Genomic DNA, 25,873 nt, shown 5'->3' on the forward strand with positions numbered 1-25,873 from the left:
TGTTGCGTTAGCCCGGTTGGCTGGACCATTCTGCAGAAGCTGTTGTAGGTGTCGAGGGCCCATTATCCTGGTCATAGAATAATGAACCCTTTTATTGGTTTTCTTGGATGGGAAGAGTAAAGGGAACCTCTGCCATCCTGGGGCTTTCACTGGAGGTTTCTGAATCCCTAAAAGTAGCATTTACAGATTTTTTTTAAAGGAGATGCTTTGTGGGACAGCATTTTTACAGACATTGTGGTCATCCACAGGTTAGATTTTCGTTTCATAAGAACTTGGCATCAAGCTGCAAAGAAAAGTGCTCTTTCCCAGTTTTACCAATTAACACCTCTACTTAGACACCTGTTCACATGCAACAGTTCTGGTAGGCTCCAACTCCTTATAACCAGCGTGATTTCTTTGACAGCTTGCACTGAGTTAGGAAAATGCTCTTCGGGGGGGGGGGGGGGTCTACCCAGAAGGGGACAGAGCCGCTTGGTCAACCGAGTCAGCTGTTGGTTAGTCAGGAATGTCTGCACATCAGATGAGAGTGGGGTGGAAGTGGCAATGGTTACCTAGGCAGGCAAGCTGATGTACTACCAGTTGAATATTTTAAAATAAAAATAGTCTAGTCAGTGCAATCATTAAGTTGCTATATTTTACAATTCCATCCACTCTAGGTGACATGCCATTGGCAGGACGACTTGGGACCAAAAGGTGTCCTTGCATGTGGTACAAAAGCAAATTCGGAGAGGATAACAGAGCTACAAACAATTGTAGGGAATAACACTCTGTACTTTGGGGGGGCAGGGAGGGTTAGCAGTTGAGAGGTGCAACAGACCAGCTCTAAAATACATTGCCAAGACCACAATTACCTTTTAAGAGTGACTGTCACAGTGACCCCATATGGGTCAGCCGAAGCCACTCCTAGTAAGAACCTCTTTTAGGAAAGTCCCCCCCCCCCCCACTATAACCAATGGACTGCTCTGCTCCTTAGCAATGCACAATTGAGTGACACGCATGGGGTAGAATGCCTTTTTTTAATGTTACGAGGGACTGAGTCCTACATGCCATGGTTACTGGCTCAGTCCTCTTTTCTATCCAAGGGTCTGAAGGTTGTACGTCCCTCAAACCATTTTCCTGGATATAAATGTAAAATGAAATATGGCTGCAGTGAAGCCCCTGCAGAAGGGGAAACTGGTGCAGATCACTAAAGGACGTGACAACAGCAGCTAAGTTACTGACCTTTCCAAACCCTAGGGACCATTGAATAGCTGCCAACTTTAGGTTATTTACAAGCCCCAAAATGCCTTATATAAAACGTTTTTTAAAAAAGTCAAACTGGCCTTGACTGAGGAAATTCGCAAATCAAGCAGACATTTGACTAACATTTCCATAGGGATGTGGGCTTTTAACAAGAGCCCCGACCTCCCCTTTCCAACAAAAAGGCTCTGCCAGTAAAGCTTTTTTGGGGATTAGAATTAAAATCTCAACAGTATCAACAATACAACAAAAAAAAAGAACAAACAATTCTTATACTCCAGGTCTTATCTTTTATTGATTGAAACCACTGGCAAGAGAGATCCATCCAAACACCTACTTGTTTCAACAGAGCTGGTGTGGTCACTGCCAAGGCGCTGCCCAAAGTAGTCAGATGGAAATACCAGGGTCACATTAAGACAATACATTAATAGGGGAAATCAAAAATAAGGTGGTGCACATGATAATTTATTAAATGTTTCACCTCATTTGTGTTAGGACTTCAGTGGACTTAAAGGGTTGTTTGTAGTGCGGAAAAGGAAAACACTAAAGATGACTGGGGCGTGAGTGCGCTCATAAACAGATGTGCCAGCATGCACCACCATAATGTTTCTATTCAGTCTATAGAACAACATTACACCAGCTCCTACATTTTAAGGAACAATTATCCTAAAAATACAGACGCCAGCCCAGCTGCTTCAATCTCTTTTGCATCATTTTAAAAACTAATCAAGTTTAAGAAATTGATTTCATTGTGCAGAAGATTAACCCTTCTAATATGATTGCTGGCTTTCACAACAAAGCCCTTAACTCAATTTGAACAGTCGTGGGCATCAAAAAGTACAGCTCAAATAAAGAAATGTCACCTTCCAAAGAGATTGGCACCCATTCTTTCTGCATACATAAAATTAATCTACTCTTTACATTTCAAGGATGAGAATATACAGATCACCTAGGGTTGTCATAGGCAGACTGTAAACCAGGTCACAAAGAATACAGTGGAGTCTTAACAGTTTCAGATGGTTACAGTATGGGCTACAGTGATAACAGAATTTTAGCGTGCCTACTAATTTACAGCTGAACAACCCCGGTACCAACTTAAGCCAAGGAAGCTAAACATGCCAAATGACAGTTGTATATGCATTGAGAATCTTAGGGGTGTAGTTCAGGAAGAACGAAAATAAAATCAGTAATCTACAGGCAATGTTAATCACCCTAAAACTAGTAGCGGCTCCAAAGTAAAGGTCTTGCGCCAATGGGGTATAAGATTTCAATAACAGCCTCCAATCTTATGCACTGGGGATCAAGTTGCACCAATTAACTTCGCAAGCATTACAGAATGTAAATTCCGATTTGCCCAGGTCAAAGATTTGACCACCATAGCAAACTTCACTACAGTGGGAACAGTTTAGCTTCTGAGAGACAGTACATGACTAAAACTGAAAACACAATCAGCCTCATCAGGCAAACCGAAACCTCTGAGCTGTGGGCCTAACCTTATGAGGAATGAAGTTGGCCGTGCACAAGTGCCATCAGATCCGGATCTCATTCCACTGTGGGTAAAAAAAATCATGGCTTGAGGTCAATGTCGGTAACCTAACAGTGCAGTTAATTAACGCTATAAAATAGCTCTGCAGATAAGAGGTTTACAAATATCTGCATCAAAACCTACATAAAGCAACAAATCAAATCTAATATTTACAGACGACTTTAAAATAAAAGGACAGGCAGCAATGAATCCCTTTAAAAGCTAGATAACTTGTAAAACATTCCAAACTCTGGGACAAATTTACTTTTTTGGCCATTACCGACGAGAGATTTTAATAAGGCATGTGAAAGTAAAGAGGTGTATACAGGGAAAAATAGTAAATATTGACTTGAGAACCAAGCATATTTAGCTTCACAGTGCAGTTTTCAAGTCAAAGTAATCACAAAGAATGAATTACAAAATTACATTGGGCCTATGCTCCTATGCCGATTAGCGGTCTTGAAGTATCGTTATTTCTCCCACCCTAGGTTTTGGAATTAATGTATTTCAAAATGTTGGACACAACTATCAGGCTACTATTGCTTCACAACACTTGAATATGGTAGTGAGCAACATAGATGTAATAACCAAAGCTAATATTTACAAAGTTACAGCAACTCGCTTTCACAGTCCAATCAATTTCTTTAAAAAAACAAGTAAAACGGGAAGAAAAGAAAACCAGCACAAATAATTACTGGATACATTGTGATTGCTTGGATAAGTACAGTCCCAATTATGAGCTATTTGTGCCAACATCAGTGTTCTGCTGTATTACCCTTTGCAAGTCTCCAGTGATATCACTACATTGTAACGCAAAACTAAGCAGAGGGGTGCTTATATTGAACATTTTACAAGTCATGGCATGAAAGTTAAAGTAAAAATAAAAATCAGACGTGTACAATATTTGAATAATTATGAATAATTCCAAAACAGGTACATTTTATACACAAGTATTTTCCTCTTCATATTTCAGGATACACAATGGTGCCAAACAAGCAGTTAAACGCTTGGTGATAATAAAAGCAACATTTTTGCTAACGCCGAAGAATCCAGGTGGAAGGAAGTGATCTGAAACTATCCAATGCGCCCAACTTGTAATAGGCTAAGGGACCATTTTTTTTTTTAAACGCTCACTATGAAGGGGCATGAATGATGAATTGCGGGCGGTTTCGGAATGAATTCCTCTGCAACTACCCTTCAGAAGAATTAACTAGAACACGCTTCATTTCCATTCCACACATTAGTAAAACTCCATAATCAATGCTACAAAGGCAGCCAACAGTGACCTCGCAGCATTAAAAAAAAAATCTGATGCAGGAAGAGGATTTTTAGCAAACATGCCTGAGGTACGTACTATCAGTACATTCTAAGCGGGTGCACAAACCAGTTTCCTTCGCTCAATAACCATAAAAAAAGCCAGGTAATTAAAACAAATGGAAAACTTTGAAAATGATGCATCAACACATTTTGGTTTATATTTCAAACATTTCCATAATCAGTCCATTTAAAAGTTGCCAAATCCACTGAAAACTGTTGATGTGAATTTGCGAATCCAGAAGGTCCACTCGCCTCTGCTTAAGACACCACAGCAAGACATTTAATTCTTAGCTGCAAGAAGGGAACAAGTAAAACAGCATTTCTGCTCACCCAACTGGTAAGAATCTTGGAAAATAGCTGAAATATAAAGTGCATTTTTATATCAATGTTCAAAGTACTCTTAGCACCAGTGCCATTGTCGGTCAATAGAAAGGCAGCACTGCTATCCTACAGAAGAAAACACATTCGGTCCAAAATCCTTACTCAATCACATCCTTAATTAAGGCTCAAACATTTGAAAAGAAAAGCGATAAAAGGAAAACCCCATCAGTCACCAAGACCTTAAAAAACTGTTTTAATACATTTGAGTGATGGGAGGACAAAATGAACATTGAGGACTTGAGGTAAATAAAGTTCTGAACAATGTGACCAGATTACAGAGCCATATGAAAAAAGTTACAATTAATAGATGCATCAAGGAGCATTAAAAAATAAACTGCAAAGAAATGCATTTCTATTTTTGATGTGGCTCTGCTTTTAACCAGTCACTTCACAGCAGGGTGTGCCAGGTTTTTGATGCAAACTAGGGTGCACACGAAACTGGCCTCATGGGTGCCTGCAAGATCAAATCTGGAACTAAAACACAAAGCATCCCAAACCTAAGCAATCAAATTCTGACCCCATCAGTTTGAACATAATCAAGATGAATGCCAGATCAGTTATCTACACACCAATGTGCTTTTATAAGGTATTTCTAGATAAATTGGCATCGGGTCTTGCTTGGAGGAGACTAGACATCAAGCATTCATAACCAATTTCCTAAAAATCTAAAGCACATGGAAGGACTACATTGCCTACCAACTTTAAAATTAAAATCCTGGTCACCCTCAATTATGCAGGTATAATGTATACCAGACATTCATGAATACAAAACAAATTTAAGCTTACTAGAAGCACATGAGCAGGTTTAAAAATGGGCACTTGTTTCGAACCGGAAAATATAGGACTGCATCTTTCATCCCAATGGTAAATTTGAGTGCACACAAATGTTCAGGGTTAAGTCAGCAGGTTCTTAGTTACATTTGCTGAGGAGAAACAAAAGTTCCCAGTTTAAAACATCTGGGTGCAACAGAAACTATGTGATCTGCTTTGCCCAGTTACCAAAATTAAGGTGACAGTCCTGTGAAAGCCACTATACAATAAACGAGAGATTGTCAAGTTACCAGTGGATCTTGATTATCACAGTCAAACTGGGAGTGGGTTCAGAAAGCACCGCAGTTTAGATTACAAGTAAAGTGACATTACAGAATGAAACTGCAGCAACATTTGACAGTCAAATTTTACGGCATCATGACGACTCCTACTGTTGACCAAGACCGGAATTCATATGCTTCTGTATGAACAAATTCTAGCATGGCTCGGAACGAGAGCTACCACAGGTAGCTTATTCCTGAGAAGACAGTTCATTTTTTCACTTTCATTTAGGGCCAGGTTACCATGCAAGGTGAAATGGCCTACTGAAACGGATATTCTTAGGAACAAAAAGTAAACTTTGTACGGTTATTTCCAAGAAACAAGTGGGTTGATGGGAGGCTCCCGGTTACATTTGTAAGCTTTACGTGGTATCCTCCAACGATAGCAACCAAATTACAAAGGAAAAAAAAAAAAATGAGGCAACATTGGCATCAGTCCCTTCAAAACTTCATGAATTCATTTAGGTAGTGAAGGGCATTAGGAAAAGCACCAACGTCCACGGGACATGCTAGAAAAAGGAGAATATGGTTCCACTTGGATAGATGGGGCACATTCGCATATTGAAGTTGGTTTGTTTCATACCTTTGTTCTTTATGCCAGAGCCAACTGTAGAGGGGCACCTTGTTTAGTTTGGCCTTGCTCAATATTGAGGTCAGTGTTTATTGAAAAGATAGCCCACAGTGGGTGTGGTAGGTACACCAGCATAGAGTGCATACCTTACTTAAAAAGGCTAAATAAAGAACATTGGGATATCAAAGGGCCCGCTAAAAACATGGTCTACCCCCAGAGATGGCCCCTCCAAGGAGAAAAAGCTGCATCACAGTTGGAGATAAAATTAACTTCTAAATAAGAGGTGCTTGGACTGGAACTCACTGCACCAGTCAGAAAATCAGTTCCTCCACCCAAACATTTACAGGCACCGATACATGTTTTCAAAGCATTCCACCTGTGTTTGTGCTCAAACCACCAGATGAACCTGCAAACAAACCACTGACCAAGCTATAGAACACAAGAGTCCCAATATTGCTGATCAACCACATGGTGCTCTGATTATTGCATGAGCTTCCAAACTCTCACGTGTCCCCTTGCGTTGAAACGGAAGGATGAAAAGGAGGTACACTAAGGGTGCGCACTGGAGGACATTCGGGTGGAGATTATGCTGGTTGACGTTGGCACCAAAAGGTAGATGAGCAGAAGTGTAGTCTTCCTTTCAGTCAGCTCGTTGCAAATGATATTGGTCAAGTTAGGTATAGGTTGGATTCGGGAGCTTCTACCGCCTCTTGCCACTGTCGAAAATCAGATGTCCATTTCAAACTGAGAATCATCCACTGATGGAGTAAAAAAAAAATGTCAGTTAAATTTTTTTCGAAATCTAATATAATGCTATAGCTCGTTTACACAAACACTTCCTTCAGCCTGATGATAAATGAAAAACCCCAAACCGCATATACACACAATGATGAGTTTCCTATTGTGACCATTTCCTTTTCTACGGAATATGCAATAAATTAGCAATAGTAGTCCATTTAATATGAATGTATGCCATCAATTCAACCACTGGTAAACCCCGATATTACAGCATAGGCTCCCAGTAAGCAAGCACCTGGATCACCTTTACCATGGTCACACATGCATACTTTATATTGAACCAATAACCACCTAATTGTTAACCCAGCCACGGACTCTCCCCCCCTTCCCCCACACCTGTTCCTAAAACTTCCATGGACCAAGGCTGAAGAAACCTAGCTATAAAGCGTACTCCAGTGACCAAGCTACTCAGTGACAAAGAACCTTAGTGGGGGGGGGACAGGGGGTGGAAGGGATATTCAAAACTGCTTAAACCAGATTGCCAACTAAATCCTCTGCCCATGTTTTGCAGTGGTAGAGCTAGGATAGTCCATGCACATACAGGCTAAATCACTAGTTGCGATCAAGAACACTATACAAGATATGTTCCCAATTTTAATTTAATCTGAAGCAACTGGGAGCCAGTGAAGACTTTAGGGCAGGAGAGATGCAGTCCCTGGGCTTGAGGCCAAGGATAAGTCTTGCTGCCCTATTCTGGATTAGCTGGAGGGGGGATGGGGGGGGGTCGCAGAGAGGAAGACGGTAGATTCAGGAGGAGGCTATTGTGATAGTCCAGCCTAGAGAGAACCAGGGCTTGTGTAACATTGTGCTTCTGGGGGAAGGTGAGAAAAGAGAATTCCTTTGAGAAGTTAAAGCTGAAAGTGGGACTTCTTGGCAATGTCCTGAGTGTGACTGAGGCAGGAGATCGAGTCGTCGAAGATGCCTCCAAGGTGTCTGGCTTCAGAGGAGGGAGTCGGGGAGAGCCCATGAGAAGACCAGAGTGGAGGGAAGAAGCTGGTAGCTGGTGTCCCAATGGGAAGGATCTCCATTTTGCTGGCATCGAGGCAGATCATTGAAAGTGCACCAGGACTGAATGGCAAAAAGGCAGGCAGGGATGATGGAAGGTGCAAGAGGGTCAGCAGGAAATGTGAAAGTTGTCGTCAGCCTAACACCGGAAGTTAGGGGAGAAGGCGGAGCTTAGGAGTGCCAGCTGAGTAAGGTAGATGTTAAAGAGCTAATGAGAGTAGAGACCTGGGGAACACCACATGTGGAGAAGGGAGGAGAGAAGGTGCCGAGGATGTCTTGGGAGGAGCAGTCAGTTAGGAAGGCCAGCCAGCCCAGTGCCTGCTCAGAGTTACCAAGGGTGAGGTGGAGCCTTTGTTCGAGGATGGCGTAGTTAACTGTCAAGTGCAGAGGAAAGATCAAGGATGAGGACAGCAGGGGAGTTGGGATTCAGGGATTCAAGCAGTTCTTCAGAGGTGTTCAGAAGAGCAGTTTGTGCCTCTGGATGTTTGGAATCAAGATTAGTGGTCGTGGAGACCACCAACAAGTTCAGTGTAGGAGTTGGGACAGAACCAACTTCTCCAGGAGTTTACCCAGGGAGGAGATGATGGCGATAGGGCAGTAGTTGGCTGGAATTGAAAGGTTTGCTGATGTTTAAGGAGAGGGCGCAAAAGGGAGAGCTTGAGGGAGGAGGGAGAAAGAACCAGTAGCAAAGGAGTGATTACAGAGCTCACCAAGTGCAGGGGCATGAAAGCCAATGTTGTCCTTGATGGTTCTGGATGAAAAAGGGGAAACCCGTTTGGAAGACGCCTTCATGGAGCAGACAACTCTGGTGACTTCTTCCGTTGAGACAAGTGCGAAGGAGGGTGAGTGTTCAAGGGAGGCAGGGGGTGATACATGGGTTGATACATGGGTTGTGAGAGTGAGCGACAACGCTGTTCAGGAGGTCCTGCGCTTTGGTGGTGAAGTGAGCGGTGAGTGTTGCAGAGGGCCTGAGAAGGAATAGGGGAGGAGAATACTGCAGAAGGGTTGGCTAGGTCCCTGCAGATTTTGAAAAGTTCAGCCTTGTTATTGGTTGCACCAGATGCCAGTGTCTTAATGTAGGCCCTTTTCTTGGCACAATAGAGAGTCTGTATTGCCTTTGGAGTAGGCAGCAGGCAGTTTGTCAGAGGGCGAGTCTGGAGGTTTGCCACTTGCAGCCCTGAAACAGTGCAGCGCTGAGGAATGGAAGTTCAGAGCCGTATCACCTGTTGAGCTTAGAAGGGGTATCAAGCAGATCGTCATGACTGGGGCAAGAATGTCGAGGGTGTTGGTGATGTACCGTGTGAATTTGCTGAGAGTAGTGTTGGTGGTAGAGTGAGTTGGGCGGACAAGGGGGGGGAAATGTGACGTGAAGGCAGCAGCTGAAACTAGTTTCACTGGGTGGATGCTCGTGAATGAGGTTGGCAGGGCATTTGGAGGCATGGTGACAAGGCCATACGGATCCAAGTGCGAGGAGAAAAGAGTGGTAAGGCCAAAATAGGGGCTGACCAGGGGAGATATGAGGGAGTCCGGAGTGGATGAGGGCATCCAGAGTGTCCAGCAGAGTGGGTTGGACCAGAAGGGAGAATGGAGAGCGATGTAGATGTGCAAAGGTCGATGAAAAAAAAAGAGTGGATGCTGTGCCAAGGGAGTCTTATGGGATGTTCAAGTCAACCAGGAGGAGCAGGTTGGGGAGGTTAAAAGTAAGGAGGAGCAGAAATCAGCCCATTAAGAGTAATTGAGGCGGGCAAATGGTAGCAATGGTCAGGGTGAAGGAGGGAGATATCACCAACTTGCATACCAGGTTCTCAAAGGAAGAGTAGAGCTAATTGGGTAAGGAGGAAGGAACCCACTCAGGGAAGATTAAGGCAACCCCACAGCCAGCAGTGAGGCTGTGGCTTGGAAATCTTCAAGCCGTCAGGTAGGAGGGAGTCAAAAGCAGTGACTGCGCTGGCATTGAGCCATGTCTCAGTAAGAGCGAGAATGTGAAGGTCAGTGTCTTCAAGAAGGAGGCATATGTCAAAAAGTGTTTGTTGAATGAACAGGTGTTCTGGTCAGAGCCCTATTTCCCCAACTCCCCAGTTTAGGCAATACAGCAGACCAGTTGCCCATGAAGGGAAAACAGGGTCTCGGAGCCTTTTACATGATTTATGCTATTGCAAAGATGCCACAATTTTAACCAGTGAAATTTAAACATGCTTCAGAAATATAACAAGCCATTGGAATGAACATTAATGCACTCATAAGCGATTTTACCCATAACCACCAACCATATGGCTTAGAATGAAACCAAAAATTGTGTTAATGAGATCATTTTCTATCAAACTACTGTAGAAAGATTAATACAATCAGAAACACTGATCAATAATCCATAGCACATTCATGCTTGGTATCCGTTTGTCAAGACAGAGGTAATCCAGAAATCCATCTATTACTTTGCTACGATAAAATATGGAACAAAGTATTTTTCATGCAAATGTTTAGCACAGGCCACACCACCTTTTCACATGTATTGAAAACATGCTCCAACGATATGGGGGTGTAATTAGAGCGAATTGTCTGACTCATGGCAGCGAGATTTTATCAGAGTGATATTATGACAGCAGGAATATCACCCATGAAAAGGTAACAGAATAGTGAGAGAAACAAAGAAAAACTGGAATCAAAAATAACACTTGTTCCAAATGAATAAGAGCTGGCTATGTTTTGAAGGACTGACTTATCCAAGGGACCTTGTACTTGGGGCAGACTTTTCCAAGAGGAAGCAGCTGACTGAGTTACTTTGAAGACTCACGAGGGTCCATCCTGCCTCAGTGCCTTTAATATTTATACAAAGTATACAAAAGAATCCCCAATCCAATCAGTGTTACTAAATCTTGTACCGCACACTGTTGACACTTGGGTGGTCTCTTGGAGCTCTGGAGGATCTGCAATGGAGGGGGGGGGGGGGGGGGGCTGGGTTTGTTAGTGGGATTGAGAGAGATGCGCAAGAGCTTTGATGTGCTGTCAGCTTCAGTTTGGAGAAACCAGTCTCCGAGTGTTGAGGTGCATTTTTCGTTGGTAGCAGGCATGTGGTGTTGGTACAGTACATTAGAACCCTGGGCCGGTGAATACGCCTTTCCTATTGGTCAATTTGCGGCTAAAAGAAGCAGTATATCTTGCAGTTTCATTATAGCCCGCAAATGTGGCCTTTGCTCGTTTTGTAGCTCGGAAAGTCTAGCACTAAAAGTGCTTCACCACCCGCTAGTGGCCTTCTTTAAAATAACAGTTGCCTACAAATACCATGCTTGTTTCGTTTTCTTTAAAACGCATGACACGCTTTGGGTGGGGGGGGGGGGGTGCGTTGGGGCAGTGAAGTCAGAGAGTGACCCCTTACTTGTCCCGCAATCGCAGGGCCGGTCTTTGAGGCAGCAGCGCCCTGCACAAATTGGTGTCCCTGCACGTATCTCAGTGGGGGAGGGGGTGCAGGATGCGTCAAATTTCTATTTCCATCTCCCTGCTCCGGTGCCTGCTAATCAATGGAATAGGCCGTTTATGCTAATGCAGGAGTGCCCTATTCCAATGCAAACCACCTCACTCCCACATTGGAGCGAGGAGGTAATCATGTGAATAGGATGAATTTAATAGTAAAAGGGTGCCTGCCGCTCTTTCTCCCACCACACCAGCTCGGAGGAGACACTGAAAGAGTCCGAGCTGGTGTGGCAGGCACCCGGGGAGGCACTGCACCCCAGGCAGTCACCCAGCCTGCCCAATCCCCCCCTGCCCCTCATTCTGTGAGCCTGAGCATGCACCTCCGACTATGCTCCCTCATTTACCTTCCCTGTGCCCCCTCCCTCACTGCGCAGTCACTCACCCTCACCTCAACTAGCCTTTCTCTGCTGTCCCTCACTCTTCCATGGTACTCGCTTGCCTTCCCTGACTCCACTGGTCTCCACTTTGTGCTCTATTGCACACTCCCACCTTCTAGCTCCATCTGAGGGCATGGTTCCAACTCCCCCCCCTACTATGCTGCTTTGTAAACTTAAATTTTCCATTTGCAATACCCCCCCCCAAAAAAATATGACATGCTTTACTTACCATAATAGCCTTTCTGATGACTGCAGCTTAGATTCACATGTTGTGCATATAGTCCAACATCTGGTGGTAACCTTGGAGTATTGCATCTAGTCTTTCGAGGATCGAAAGGGGACGTCGAGATGGGTGTGCCTGTAACACTGTCCCTAACATGACATGTAGTGTACCCAAAATCTCACGTTTCGAGGTCCCTCTGATTTTATTTTTTTCTGCTGTGAGGGAGCATTATGACCATCGTGAGTGATTACAGAAAAGAGAATAGCAGTAAGATGCCCATGTTCCTTCCATCCGAGCGGGGAGGAAGGGTGGGAGCATGTGAATCTAAGCAGATAGAATCTCAGAAATACTATTAAGGTAAGTAATGCATGTCTTCTGATGCTTGTCAATCTGCTTAGAATCACATGGTGCGCATAGACTAGCGAGCAGTACCTGGAGTTGGAGGTGGTATGTGAGAAGGAACAGTAGTGAAAACATGTCTTAGTACTGCTTGTCCCCACCTGAGAAGCAGACCGAGTGAGTATCTAGGCAATAATGTTTTGTAAAGGTTTGTACAGAACTCCAGGTTGCTGCTTTGCTTTCCAAATGGACTTGAGAGGAACATTGCAATAAATGCTATGGAAGCCCCAGTGCCCTGAGTAATGTTCTCTAGGCTTGAAGGGCAGATCTGTTGGCAAGAGTTAAGCAGAGTGATGCAATTGACAATTCACCCAGAGATGGCTGATCTAGAGAGGATCCCCTTCTCTACCAGCTGCCACGGAAACAAAAAACTGGTTTGTCTATCTTAGTGGTTTTGTTCTTTCCAGGTAGTACATGACTGCGCTGCGCACCTCTAGTGTGTAGGCTTCCTTTCTGCCACGTTAGTGGGGTTCTGTAAGAAAGTTGGCAGATCTAGACTGGTTCACGTGGAACATAGAAACAAATTTGGGCCCCAATTGAGGGCGAGTGCCCAGAACCATCTCTGAATTGTAACAAAACTATCTACAATTTAAAGGGCTTTTAAGATTACGGGCTCCTTATTGAAGTGACTGCCCACTAGAAAGGCATTCTTGTAAGAGCCTTGATACTTGCCTTGTGCATTGGCTCAAACGGAGACCCCATAAGTCTGGTCAATACAACATTTAGTTCCCCATCCGGGAGCCGGGTTAGAAATGGGGGATGAATTCTCTTAACCCCTTCCATGAAAGCCTTAATAACTGGGATCTTCCACCACAACACCTTCTGTTGGGACGTAGTGTAGGCTGAGAGTGCAGCCAAATGCACCTTCAGGGAATTAAAAACCAGGCCAGAGTCTAGTAAGTGCGTCAAGTACAACACAATATGGGTAGGTGAGCAGTCACTGATGCTCTTGGAATTGCACCAAATGACAAAGCGTTTACATTTATTGGAGTAGCAATGTCGGTGTTGGGCTTTCTTGCTTCTCCAAGTATGTCCATGCATCTGAGGAAGTTGGATGTGCCCGAACTCTGACGTCAGGAGGCAGGCCGCTAAGTACAGAGCTTGCGGGCATGGATGAAGTATTTCCCCCTTGTCCCAAGATAACGTATGGGCAAGGCAGTTCCATTTGATGGAGATGTCTCCTCTGATGAGAACCAGGGTTGGCGGGCCCACATCGGGGCAACCAATGTCATGGTGACTGGTTCCTGGTGCATCTTGTACACGATCTTGAGTAGGGGAGTTGGAGTGCGGGGGAGGACAAACACATCTCCCTGACCACGGTATATAGACCGTTGCCCTTGGATAGGTTCTGTGGATACCTGGAGGAGTATTCTTGGCATTGTGCATTCTCTAGAGTTGTGAACACGTCGATCCCTGGGAAAACCCAATCTGCGAAGACGTTGGAGACAATGTCTTCGTGTAGTTACCATTCGTACACCAGGGGCAGTGTGAAGTCTCATGTGGAGCATGTCCGCTAGAAGATTGAGTTCCCCTGGAGCGTGTTGAGACAACAGGAACATCTTGTCTTTGAGAGCCCATTTCCAAATGTTCTGGGACAGTTTGGATAGCCCTGGAGAGTGAGTGCCCCCATGCTTGTTCAGGTAGTACATGGTGTGGTGCTGTCCGAGGATCAGGACAGTCCCTCCCTGCAACTGTCTGAAAGGCCTTCAGTGCTTTGAATACTACTAACAGCTCCAACATGTTTATGTGGTTGGACGCTACTGCTGGGGACCAAACACTGTGCGCCATCAGCGGTAGGTGAGCTTCCCCACCCCGTGAGAGATGCGTCCATCGTAAGAGTGGCTTCTACTGCGGTGGTGGTGGTGAACGTTTTCCACTTCAAGAGGTTTTCCCTCGACCACCACTGCAGAGAGAATGAGGGCTGCCGATACAACCACTAGATCGTCCCATTGTCTGCTGGCCTGCCACCACTGGCTGTTGAGCCACTCTTGCATGGGACGCATGCGCAAACGTGCGTGAGGAACCAAGTAAATGTATGACGCCATCATTCCTAACAGTTGCATGGCCTTGCGTACCGTCACCTCTCGACTGGCTACATACGGAGAGATCGGAAACAGCAGGTTTTGGACCCTCTCATTGGAGGGGGAAGACGAGTCCGTCTTCTGTCCGAATTAGGGCCCCCAGGAACTGCTCGACTTGGCTGTGGTCCAGGCTGGACTTCTCGTTTATGGAGAATGCTAAACTGAAGAGGTCCATCGTCTTTTGGGTATTTGACAAGCATGTTCCTTAGGAATCACCCGTTATGAGGCTGACGTCGAGGTAAAGCTAAACTAGGATGATTGCCTGCGCAGGTGTGCTGCTGCCAGTACCTTTGTAAACACCCTTGGGGCTGAGGCAATGCCGAAGGGAAGAACCTGGAATTGGTAGGACTTGTACTTTATCATGAACCTTAGATATTTCCTGTGTGCTGGAAACATTGAAATATGAACGTATGCATCTTTCATGTCTAATGTTACCATGTAATCCCCTGCATCAGAGGAGTTACCTCTTGCAGCATTACCATACAAAATGTCTGAGATTTGACAAATTTGTTCGCTGGGTGCAAGTCTAGCACAGGGCACATCCTTTTTGGGTACAAGGATGTACACTGAATAAATACCCTTGTTTACCCGTAGAAGAGGGACAACTTCGATAGCACCCTTTTCCTGCAGAATCGCAACCTCTTGCAGCAGGATCTTCAGGTGTTCTGTTTGGAGTCTTGGTCTGAATTGAGGTGTCGGCTGAACGCGATGCAGTAACCGTGGGCCATGGTCTTGAGCACCAATGGTCTGTTGTAATACCCTCCCATGCATGCAGGAATTATGTTATACGTCCCCAGAACGGGGAGGCTTGTGAGGGGACCCGGATCTGAAAGTCATTTCTGACTTGAGGCCGGGGAGCCTCTGGGGGTGGAATTACAACCCCCTTCCTTTCCCACTGTGTTGTCCCCTAGGTGGATACGGGATAGAGAAGGCTGACGCCTGTCCTGAGGACCAATTGTTCCAGGAACCATATCGGTTGAGAGCGTAGGATTGCTCACAAAAAGAAGCGGCGAGAACCACCCTCCCTGTTAAAAGGGTCTGAGTAATTTGGTGGAAAGTCTCATGTTCCCTTTTTGCTGTTTCCAGCGCATCATCAACGGCATGGCAAACAGGTTGGAGTCCTCCAACAGCTTGTTGATTAATGACACCTGAGTCTCTGGCTTGAATGCAGAGTTCTTCAACCAGGTGAGGTTTTAGCAGGGTACCATGGGCTAATGTCCTTACCGCTGTCTCTGGGCATCTAAAGTATTTTTTGGGAATGTTGTGGTTCACCTGCTTACCTTCAGATACAATTGTAAGCACACACGGGTTCAGGGACCTCCTGCAGCAGGTTCCATTGAACATAGAGTAGCTGGCCAACAGCGTAGTGTTGGCTATGTGGGAGTATGCTGCCGCAGTAGTGATGCTCTTTCCCAGAGCGTACAATTTTACATTTTTTTAGGCAGTGCCTCGCCTGTGGACAAAGTGACATGTGCACTCTTCCTGGTTGTCGTGACCACCAGATAATCCGGGTTGGCATGCCCCCTAATGTAAAGGGGGTCAGTAGGGGAAGGGCAAAACGGCTTTTCCACCTGTGGATTCACAGCCCTGGTTTGTGAGGGCGTTAATGAAGGAGCAATGAGTCTTAATAGAAGTAATGGGATATCCTGACTGCCAGTAGACTTCTTTAAAATATCAACATCTTAATCTTGCACCGCCTCCTGCGTGGCTATTTGGAAGTGTTTGGCTGCCTTCTTTAAGATGGCGGTAAATGCCATCTGGTCAACAGGTGATGCCCGACCTAATAGTGGGGGAAGGGGCTGAGAGTCCATACATAAGGTGTCGGGGTCCAGAGTATGGGTAGGGGACAGCCAAGATGGGTCATCTACCGGTGGTCGTCCCCCATCCCAGAGTGTGATCAGTGGGAACAGCAGCAGGATCAGCGAAGGGATCATTCTCCTGTAGGTATGGGTCAATAGGAACTCCTTCAGTAAGGTCAAAACCCTTACTCATGAAGTCAGAAGTCCTCTGGAACTTAGCCATTGGTGAATAAGGGCTCCCTTCATGAGGCCTCTTGGGAGCAAACCTTTCAGAAAAGTCTACAAAACTTTCCAGCCTGTTCATGCAACCCTCAAACTTCTCTCTAGTCCATGAGGAGCCAGGAGTCTAGGAGGAAAGGGTTCTTCCCGATGATCCTCCTCCCCCCTAGAACGTCGAGATTTCTCAACCAGAGTCTTAGATAAAGATAGAGGACTCAGGTTTTTCCACCACTCTGGGCTTTTCGATGCATCTTTCGACTTGTCCGTAGACTTGTCTTTATGTTTAGCTGCCAAAACGATCTCAGCAATACTCTTGCTGATGTTCTGCGTTACTGGGAGGTGTTTGCACTGTGTAGGCGGTTGCGCCGTGCATTTGGATTCAACCGGGGCCTCAGGCTTTGATGGCCGCGTGGCTTTTGGTGCTGGCGCCCTTACATTTAGACTGCCCAGACGCATGCTGCAGTTGCGGGGAGGGCTGCAGATCGGTGGGTGCTGTCGAAATAGCCCAGGTACCCGTTGGCACTTTGGATCGATTCAACTGAACTGTCGAAACGGTACCAGGGGTTGTGTACTTAGAGTATCAGGTGCGTCCCTGTTGCCAGGATCAACATTCTCCATAGCAGGTTTTATGTCGTGCATAGTAGGGTCAGACGTCGTGGAGCGAGAGCGCTCCGATGCAAGGACAATGGCATCCGAACTGGAGCCTTGGTCGTCGCTCATCTCACACTCGGCGGCTGTGGAGCTACCATCGGCCTGCGACATAGCGTAGGCTGCCCACTGCTTTACCCGACAATCCTTTAGTCTTAGGAGTTTACAGGAGACCTTGTGATTGAGGGGGAAGACCCTTATTGCACCACTGGTGCTAGTCTTTCCATGGGAATTTTCCCTTACAGGAAGGGCAACATTTAGATGGGGTCCTGTTCATAGCTCAGGAATTTAAGACGCCAAAGGGACAGAGGGGATAAGGAAAGACATTCTTGAAAAAGCCAAGGCCCCACTCGCCCTACTGTATAGGCCGGCCAGAAGGCTCGGCCATGCGGGCGACATCATCGATCGGAGCCCCAGCCGTCGAAGTGTTCTTTTGCTGTCTTCGGCAGTGGTTCAGGAAACAATCTCCAAGAAGGGGATGATAAATCTGACTGGAAATCTGGGGAAATATAACAATATTGCAATTTGGTAAGTGCTCAGTATAAAGCGACCAGCTAGCTGGGCAGAAAAAAAAAAAAGAGGGACCTCGACGCATGAGGGATTTTGGGTACACTACACATCACGGATAGTGTTACAGGCACGCCCATGTCAACATCCCCTTTTGATCCTCCAAAGACAAGATGCAATACTTTGCGGTTACCACTAGATGTCAGACTAAATGCACAGCACGTCATTCTAAGCAGATTAACAAGCATCAGAAATATTTACATAAACTGTTTGCCCATGGGTTCCAAAAGCTTTATAGGCCCTCATACGAAGTCTGGGGCCATAACGCCTGTTACAGCCTTCGCTGCAGGTCTATGAAGCTATATTACATCACTCCCTTTGCAGTGAAAGACAAAAAGCACTTTAGCATAGCAATTTGCAACACAATTCTGTCGGTTTGCTAGTTAAAATGATGCTTGCAAAGCTAGCTATTTAAAAGGCCCTGGTGAGTGGTTGGAGTGGGCAGGAGCTGTTAGGAGCAGTGCTCCTCCACTTTAAAACAATGTTTTACTGTGCCTATACTTTTAGGTCTAAACTAAACCATTCTGGAACTGTTTAGTGTTGGAAGGGGAAACTTGCACTTAGGTGAAATGCACTTAACAGTCCCTTAAACAGCAGGTGTGTTTGGGGGTATGTAGAAGCAGAAGCAGGCCAGCAGGGAACATTCATTCCTCTTACCCTCAGGGCCCTCTCCACCATCTTTTCTTTGTTCACTTCAAGTTCAAAGGGGCTAATGTAGAGGGTGCAGCAGTAATCATCTCATCCACTCTTAAGTGCCAAAGGCCTGTGTGGGAGTGTGAGGCAAGATGTTTTCTTCAAATAATTGCAAACCAGAAGTCAATGGCAATAACACTTAAGCTGATTATATCCTGTCTGGCAGGACCAATATGGATATACATTTTTTTTTAAAGTGTAACTTGGTGGCAGGGAGCAGTTAGGTTTGCACTCCAAGTAAACTGCTCTCCGCTGCCACATTATCATTTGTACAGTGGGGTGCAAAAGTGCAGGGCAATGGCGGCATGCACATGCTCACAATCACAATTAAACTGGATGGCAGCGTGTACAATTGATCCCTATGGGATGCGCCTGCTTTATGCCATTGCATAAAGCAGACTCATCCCATAGGGAGCATCAGCATTTGCGCTGGCCTGAAAATGCATGCCAGCGCAGTTGCTTAAGCATTTGTATGGAGAGGAAGGGATGCAGTGTAAAAGTTGCATTCCACCCCTCCTTTCCACCATACAAGTGATTGAAAATGAGCCGTGGCGTTAAAAGGATTAAAGCCTTAATCAAGGCTTATCACTTCCATGTTACAGCTCCTTAGAACATGAGCTGTGTGTTGCACTAATGCTTTCAAATAATAACATTAAAGTCATGCAATGCCATTCCTTAGCATTTAAGTCAGCTAATGCAAGATTAGTGTTGCTACTGGAAAACAGTACATTGTCTCCATGTTTCAGTACAGTTTGGGTTAGTTTATCCAAATCTCATAGGATCACCTAGATTTCATTGTTTTGCAGAATATGCATCATATTGGTGTGTGTGAAAACTTCAAAATGCGCATGATTACACAAACAGCTTTCGATGGCAAACCTAGTTCTGTGCCCTTCTGGTTGCACACAACTGGGGAGGATCCCATACTCTACATTCTCTTATCACCCCATTGTTTTATACCAGCTACCCTGAAAGCGAGATGGCCGCAGACTTCAATATTCCACCCAGTTTTGCTCAGTTCTCACTCTGCTCAAGTCTAATTTCTTTGCTCTTACATAATACATACACAAAGCTAACTAGATGTTTATGCAAAGTACTGATTAATAGGGCCATCCAGTGTGTACACCTACAGATCTACAGCAACTATACACTGTAGTTGGGGGCGCTAGAGAGCCCGCTGCCAAGAGGGCCGCATCTGTGAGCTCTGTGGCGTACCATAAATGAGGGGAGGACGATCTATGACCCATCCGGGGCTGTGCAAGTCCATCTCCAAGGGAAACGCTACAGAACAGCCAGACATCCGATGGCCCAAGCTTGGCGACCAGAGGGGCACCAGAAACGCTGATTGGGAGTCTTGGACACGTGTGGCCCGGGTGCAGAGCTCGGTACAGTCCGCATGCAAGTGTGTGCGCGCGGCCCGAGCGCAGTGCCCGCAGGCTACATGCACATAAATCTGAAAAACGGGCGGGGGGAGGGGGGGAGAAAGAGGCTGGTCCCCAGCACAGAGGCACCCCACAACTGTGGCAAACCGGTGTCTAAGGCAGCCGTTGTCGCAGCGTGTCAGACTAGTACATGAGACCCACCAACAGAGAGGGTGCGTAGCAAAGTGGGGAGAGGCGCCGGTCGGGGCTTGCGGCCCCCTAGACAACTCAGAAGTGTTCGGACTGAAGCCTGCGACTACCGTGAAGGAGTCAACGCGCCCAGTAGCAGAGGTGAGAGACTGGAGCACAATAGTGTGATAGCTCTGCCTCTGTCGTGCCTTGCTGACACTGGAGGGCCTCGAGGGCCGTGCGGAGCCAGAAGTCAACCCCCTCCGTCCCCGCTGGGCTCCCCTTTACATACAACTGCGCCGTCAGTCCATGAGGGATAAGCAAACCATGAGGGGCCTGCGGTCCTCCTCGATAGACCTGCAGCCAGACTGCATCAGAGCCGGAGGAGCCCCGGTAAATTCAAATACGACAGCCAGCACCTGCTTTCACGTGTTGGTGAAGCCTCTCGGTCACTAATTTTATCTCTGTTATTGGTGCGGCCTGGGATTAGGCACTTGTAGCCGGCAGGATTCCGGAAAGTCACAGTGAAAGTCTCTGCTTCCGGGGCCGCACGGGAACCAGGCATTACTGTGACTTTCTGGAATCCTACCGGCTACAAGTGCCGAATCCCAGGTGAGGACTGGCAAATATCAGCAGGACCAAGTATATAATGCAGGGGGAAGAATCCTCGAAACTAGGTTGGGTCACTGTGGTCGGGGCAGTGACCCCGCACATGAGTGCCAGCAGGAGGGGGCCTATCCAACACCAACCCTTGCTGCACCAAGAACAGCACGAGATAAAACACAAGCAGAGGTGACTGGCGGGCAAGGTGGGAACCTGGGACAAGGAACTGTGGCAACTGGAGGCAGAGTAGTCCTGGGGAATACGACAACCATCTGGCCTGGGTGAGGCAGAGCAGGTATCACGACCAGACCAAAGTAAGAGGGAGAGTAGAGTCGTTTAAAATCACCCAAATACTACTCAGGGGGGCTCGGTGCCGTCCAGGGGCTTATAGAAAGAGGCCTGACCAAGGTCTGCAGATTGCTCGGGGTGCACACCCCTACCCCACTGCATGTGGGCTGTGCTGGGGGACAATCGCAGTACACCATATCAAAAGCTATATGGCGACAGGAAGCAAGCAGCAGTTCCGCTTGCCTTTTAGGACTACACAAAGAAAGTAACAAGATGGTGCCCCAAGAGGCGCCAACCGGGCTGTCCGTGGGCACCCCAATATTGGAGCTGGGTCAAGTGCTGGCGGAAATGCGATTGGGCATTGAATCTATTAACACAAAAATGGACGGAATGGCGTACAAAGTTTACAGAATGCAGGAGCGTATAGACAAGGAAAGCAGGACTGCTGAGGTCTATCTCAGGGTGAGTGTACTTGAGGATACGAAAGGTAATCCAGGAGATGCGTGGGCAGGTGAAAACCATCAGACTAGAATGAAGATTTGGAGGCAAGGTCACAAAGAACCAGAGTGGTGGGGGTCCCGGAGTCCATCTCGCAACGAAACATGGAGATCTTCATGGAGAACTTTATAAAGGATGTGTTACATGGGCCACCAATGTCCTCCCAATTCTTGGTGGCGAGGGTGCATCGGGTGTCACAGATCACGCCAACACCGGGCCAGAACACCTGCCCTATAATTGCATGAGTTCTGAATTATCGGGACCGACACATACTCCAAAGAACTCTGGGACCTCACATATGAGAACTCTAGTGTCCTTAAATCCGGACTTTATTCCGGCTCTCCAGAAAGCTTGCATGTCCTTCCTGGCCCGGGACTGAATGCAATACACTTCCAAAATACAAGTCCAACACAGCAAACAAACCCATTTCTTTACTGACCCCGGGGCAGTACATGACTTCCTCGAATCCCTGCCCAAGTGACCCGCCGTGCCCTACAAAGCACACAGTTGGGAAATGCGACGAAGGGGCATTGCTCCCAAACTCTCTCAAACAGGGACCTGAAAGGTTGCTAGGCAAACAGGCTGTCGACGAGGCATCCCAAGTGGGTCTTGTAAACTTTAGCTGAACATTTAATGAAGTCTGGTTGCATGTGGAAGAAAGGTTTGAGGTCCTCTAGATGTGGAGGTCATTTGGACAGCGGAGTCGAGCGCCCCCAGGCCGTGGCCCATAGGTAACATGATTGTTGAGGGATTATGGGAGGACAGCAAGTCACTGCAGGTTGGGGCTGGCAGGGGGGAGGGGAGGTTGGTATGGGCCTAGTCTGGTCATGACGGGGCAGGGGGGTGGGTTGTTTCGGGAGCAGTCGGTTCAAGTTGTTTCAAATAGATTAGCATCTCATGGGATTGGTCAGAAGTCAGTTCCCCGCCGGTTGAGCGGAATAAGGAACAAGTTACTTACCTGTAACTGTTGTTCTCCAGCATGGGTCTGGCATGGATTCACATGCTCATGAATATTCCCCGTCGTCAGGCTGGGAATCCTCGGTAAAGAAAAAACCAGTATCAGTTTTGTTTCTGATCTGTCTTTCGTAGTAATAACCAATCACTGGTCTCTGCGTCATACTGACCACAGCCAATGACTGCCCTCTACCTAAGCACGGCCTCTGGCAGCCATCTTCAGATTTGGAAGCACGTGAAGTGGCAGTATGACCAAGTGAATAGCCGCAGAGGGGTAGGCGGGAGGGTTCGCATGTGAATCCATGCCAGACCCATGCTGGAGAACAACAGTTACAGGTAAGTAACTTGTTCCTTCTCCAGCATGGGGTCTGGCATGGATTCACATGCTCATGAATAAAGAATACATAGCAGTACACACATGCACAACCACGGGAGGTGGCAAAGGCTCAACATTAAGCATTACATCAAATTCAACATTAAGCATCTTACCTCCTCACCAGGCTCACCTCAGGCGAACAGGTTGCGCAGCACTGCTTGGCCGACCCTGGACTCCTCCCTGGAATCCCGGTCGACGCAGTAGAATTTCGTGAAGGTGTGCGTCGACCTCCACGTAGCAGCCCTGCATATGTCCAGCAGGGGCACACCAGATAGGAACGCCGTGGTAGCTGCGATCGCTCTGGTGGAATGGGCTCTCGGACGGCCAGGCAGCGGTCGGTTTGCCAACCGGTGACAGTACATGATACAGCCGGAGAGCCATCTGGAAATGGAAGCCTTCGAGAGAGCCTTCCCCTGATTGACAGGTCCAAAGTTCACAAAGAGTTGTGACGTCTTCCGAAAACACTTCGTGCGGTCCACGTAGAACTTCAGCGCTCTAGCCACATCCAGCGAGTGCAAAGTCCTCTCAGCCGGCGACGAAGGCGACGGGAAGAACACAGGCAACACCAAGGGTTCGTTGAGATGGAAGTCCGACGGCACCTTGGGCATGGAGGGGTGCGTCCTGAGCACTACCCTCGTGTCGTGAAAAGTCAAGTACAGGGCCTTGCAGGAAAGGGCCTGGATCTCTCCCACCCGGCGTGCGGAGGCGATGGCCACAAGAAACGCTGTTTTCCACGACAGAAACTTCAACGGGGCCGAGTGCAGAGGCTCGAACCGAGGTCCCATGAGCTTGGTCAGCACCACGTTGAGCTCCCACGCCGGGGCCGGAGCCTTCACCGGCGGGAACGATCTGAAAAGTCCCTTCATGAACTCTTTCACCAGACGATGAGACCACAAGGACGTCCGCCCCGTGGTTCTGGTGTATCGGGAGATCGCAGCAAGATGAATCTTGGACGCGTGTGCCAGTCCAGCTTTGGCCAGCGTCAGCAGGTACGGCAGTACTTGGGGAGCCGTAATCCGTAGAGGGTTAATCTTCTGTGCGTGGCACCAGACAGAGAACCTCTTCCATTTGTGTCCGTAGCATTTAAGAGTCGAGGACGCCCTGGCCTTTGCAAGAACCTCTCTGCAGTCGGCCGGTATGTCGTATCCTCCAAACTCTAGCGCTGCAGGAGCCAGGCCTGCAAGTTCAGCGATTTCGGGTCATGGTGGAGGATGGCGCCTCCTTCCCTGGAGAGTAGATCCGCGTCCACCGGCAGCTTGATTGGCGGGGACGCTGACAAGTCCAGAAGGTCCGGGAACCATATCTGCCTCGGCCACGCAGGTGCGACGAGGATCATCCTGCACCGTGACCTCTTGAGCTGGTTGACGAGCCGGATTAGCAGCGGCAAAGGAGGGAACGCGTAGAGGAACAGGCCCTCCCAGGGGAACGAGAAAGCATCGCCCATGCTCCTCGCCTGGGGAAACCTGCTGGCGAACCTCCGGCACTTGGAGTTCGTCGCCGTCGCGAACAGGTCGATCTGGGGTGTGCCCCACCGTCGGAAGAGGCGATCCACTAGATCCTGCCTTAGTTCCCACTCGTGGCACGAGCGCAGCTCCCTGCTGAGCGAGTCAGCGATGGTGTTTTTTATCCCTGCCAGATGAAACGGCACCAGAAACATCCTTTGGGCGACGGCCCAATGCCACAGGTCCTGCGCCTCCTTGGACAGTGCTGGGGACCTGGTTCCGCCCTGTTTCCTGATGTAAAACATGGTGGTGGTGTTTAGTTTAGTGTTGTCGGTGAAGATCCTCACCACCTTGCCCTTGAGGGACGGAAGGAAGGACCCGAGGGCCCAAAACACTGCACGGAGCTCCAGGACGTTGATATGTAGGGATTTCTCCGTCGGGAGCCAAAGGCCTCTTGCGTGCAGATTTTCGGTGTGCGCTCCCCCACCCTTCCAGGGAGGCATCCGTGGTCACTGTCTCCTGGTGGGCTGGGGTCTGGAAGTCCATGCCCGCCGTCAGATGCGCGCGGGTGCCCCACCACCGGATCGCTCGTCGGAAACTCTCGTCGAGTGTGATCCTTTCCTCGAAGCTGCCCGTCGTTTGGATCCAGCGCGCGTCCAGGAACTCCTGCAACGGGCGCATCCGGAGCCTGCACATGGGAATGAGGTAGATGCAGGAAGACATCATTCCGAGGAGGGACTTGATGGACCTCACCTTGGCCGCGTCGGCCACCAACATCCGCTGCACCTTGCCCAGGATGGTCCTGGTCCTCTCCTCCGACGGGGAGGCCAGAAGGGACACTGTTGAGCCTCGCTCCCAGAAACAGAGCGTCTTGCGCGGGTACCAGGTGGGATTTGGCATAGTTCACGGAGAATCCCAAGTCCGTGAGAAGTTGGACGGTCCTTGCCGTGTGAACCACAGCAAGCTCCCTCGTCTTGGCTCGGATGAGCCAGTCGTCCAGGTAGGGGTAGACGTGGATCCCTTCGCGGCGCAGCTGCGCCGCCACCGGTGCGAGGCACTTGGTGAACACCCTGGGTGCCGACCTCAGTCCGAAGGGGAGGGCTTTGAACTGGTAATGACGCCCTTGGACCACAAACCTGAGGAATGTTCGGTGCCCCTTTAGGATGGGAATATGGAAGTAGGCATCCTCCAAATCCAACGACGACAGGAAGTCTCCTTCCTCCAGCTGACCCAGGACGTGCTGGAGGGTGACCATCCGGAACTTTTGCGCCTTGATGAACTTGTTCAGACGTCGCAGGTCCAGGATGGGGCGCCATCCCCGTCTTCTTCACGAGGAAGTATCTCGAGTAAACTCCGGAGCCCCGAAGCCTCTTTGGGACGAGTTCAATGGCGCCCTTCCTGAGCATCGCCTTTACCTCCAGGAGAAGTTGAGGGACGTGAAGTTCTTTCCTGGCCACGGGGGGGACGCGCGGACACCTTCTTTGAAACTCGAGCGCGTGGCCCCGGGCCAAGGCGTCCAGCACCCAACGGTCGGTGGAGATGGACTCCCACACGCTGACGAAGCTCGCCAGCCGGCCTCCCACCGGGGTGCTTCGGTGGGGGCCCGACCCCACGGCCGGTTCAATCCTGCTTCGACGAGGCTTTGCCGCCTTGGCTACGACGGCGGGGTCCGCCAGACTTGCCTCGTCCTCTGTAGGCCTCCTGAGACGACGAGCGGGCCGCTTGACGGTAGGTGGAGAAACCGCCGCCGGAACCTTTGGA

The 25,873-nt window shown here is 48.1% G+C and overlaps 1 protein-coding gene across 1 annotated transcript in view; it reads right to left on the reverse strand.

The window, feature by feature from the left end:
• Positions 1-4,638: 4,638 nt before the first annotated feature.
• The window catches only part of EIF4EBP2 (eukaryotic translation initiation factor 4E binding protein 2), a 104,778-nt gene continuing 83,543 nt past the window's right edge, over positions 4,639-25,873 (reverse strand). The window contains exon 3 of the mRNA XM_069610502.1: positions 4,639-6,882. Within this exon, the coding sequence (XP_069466603.1) occupies positions 6,851-6,882 (32 nt within the window). The 3' untranslated portion in view covers positions 4,639-6,850. The remainder of the gene's footprint in view (positions 6,883-25,873) is intronic.

This window comes from Ambystoma mexicanum, chromosome 8, assembly GCF_040938575.1.
Source record: "Ambystoma mexicanum isolate Mex_15411 chromosome 8, UKY_AmexF1_1, whole genome shotgun sequence".
Lineage (NCBI taxonomy): Eukaryota > Metazoa > Chordata > Amphibia > Caudata > Ambystomatidae > Ambystoma > Ambystoma mexicanum.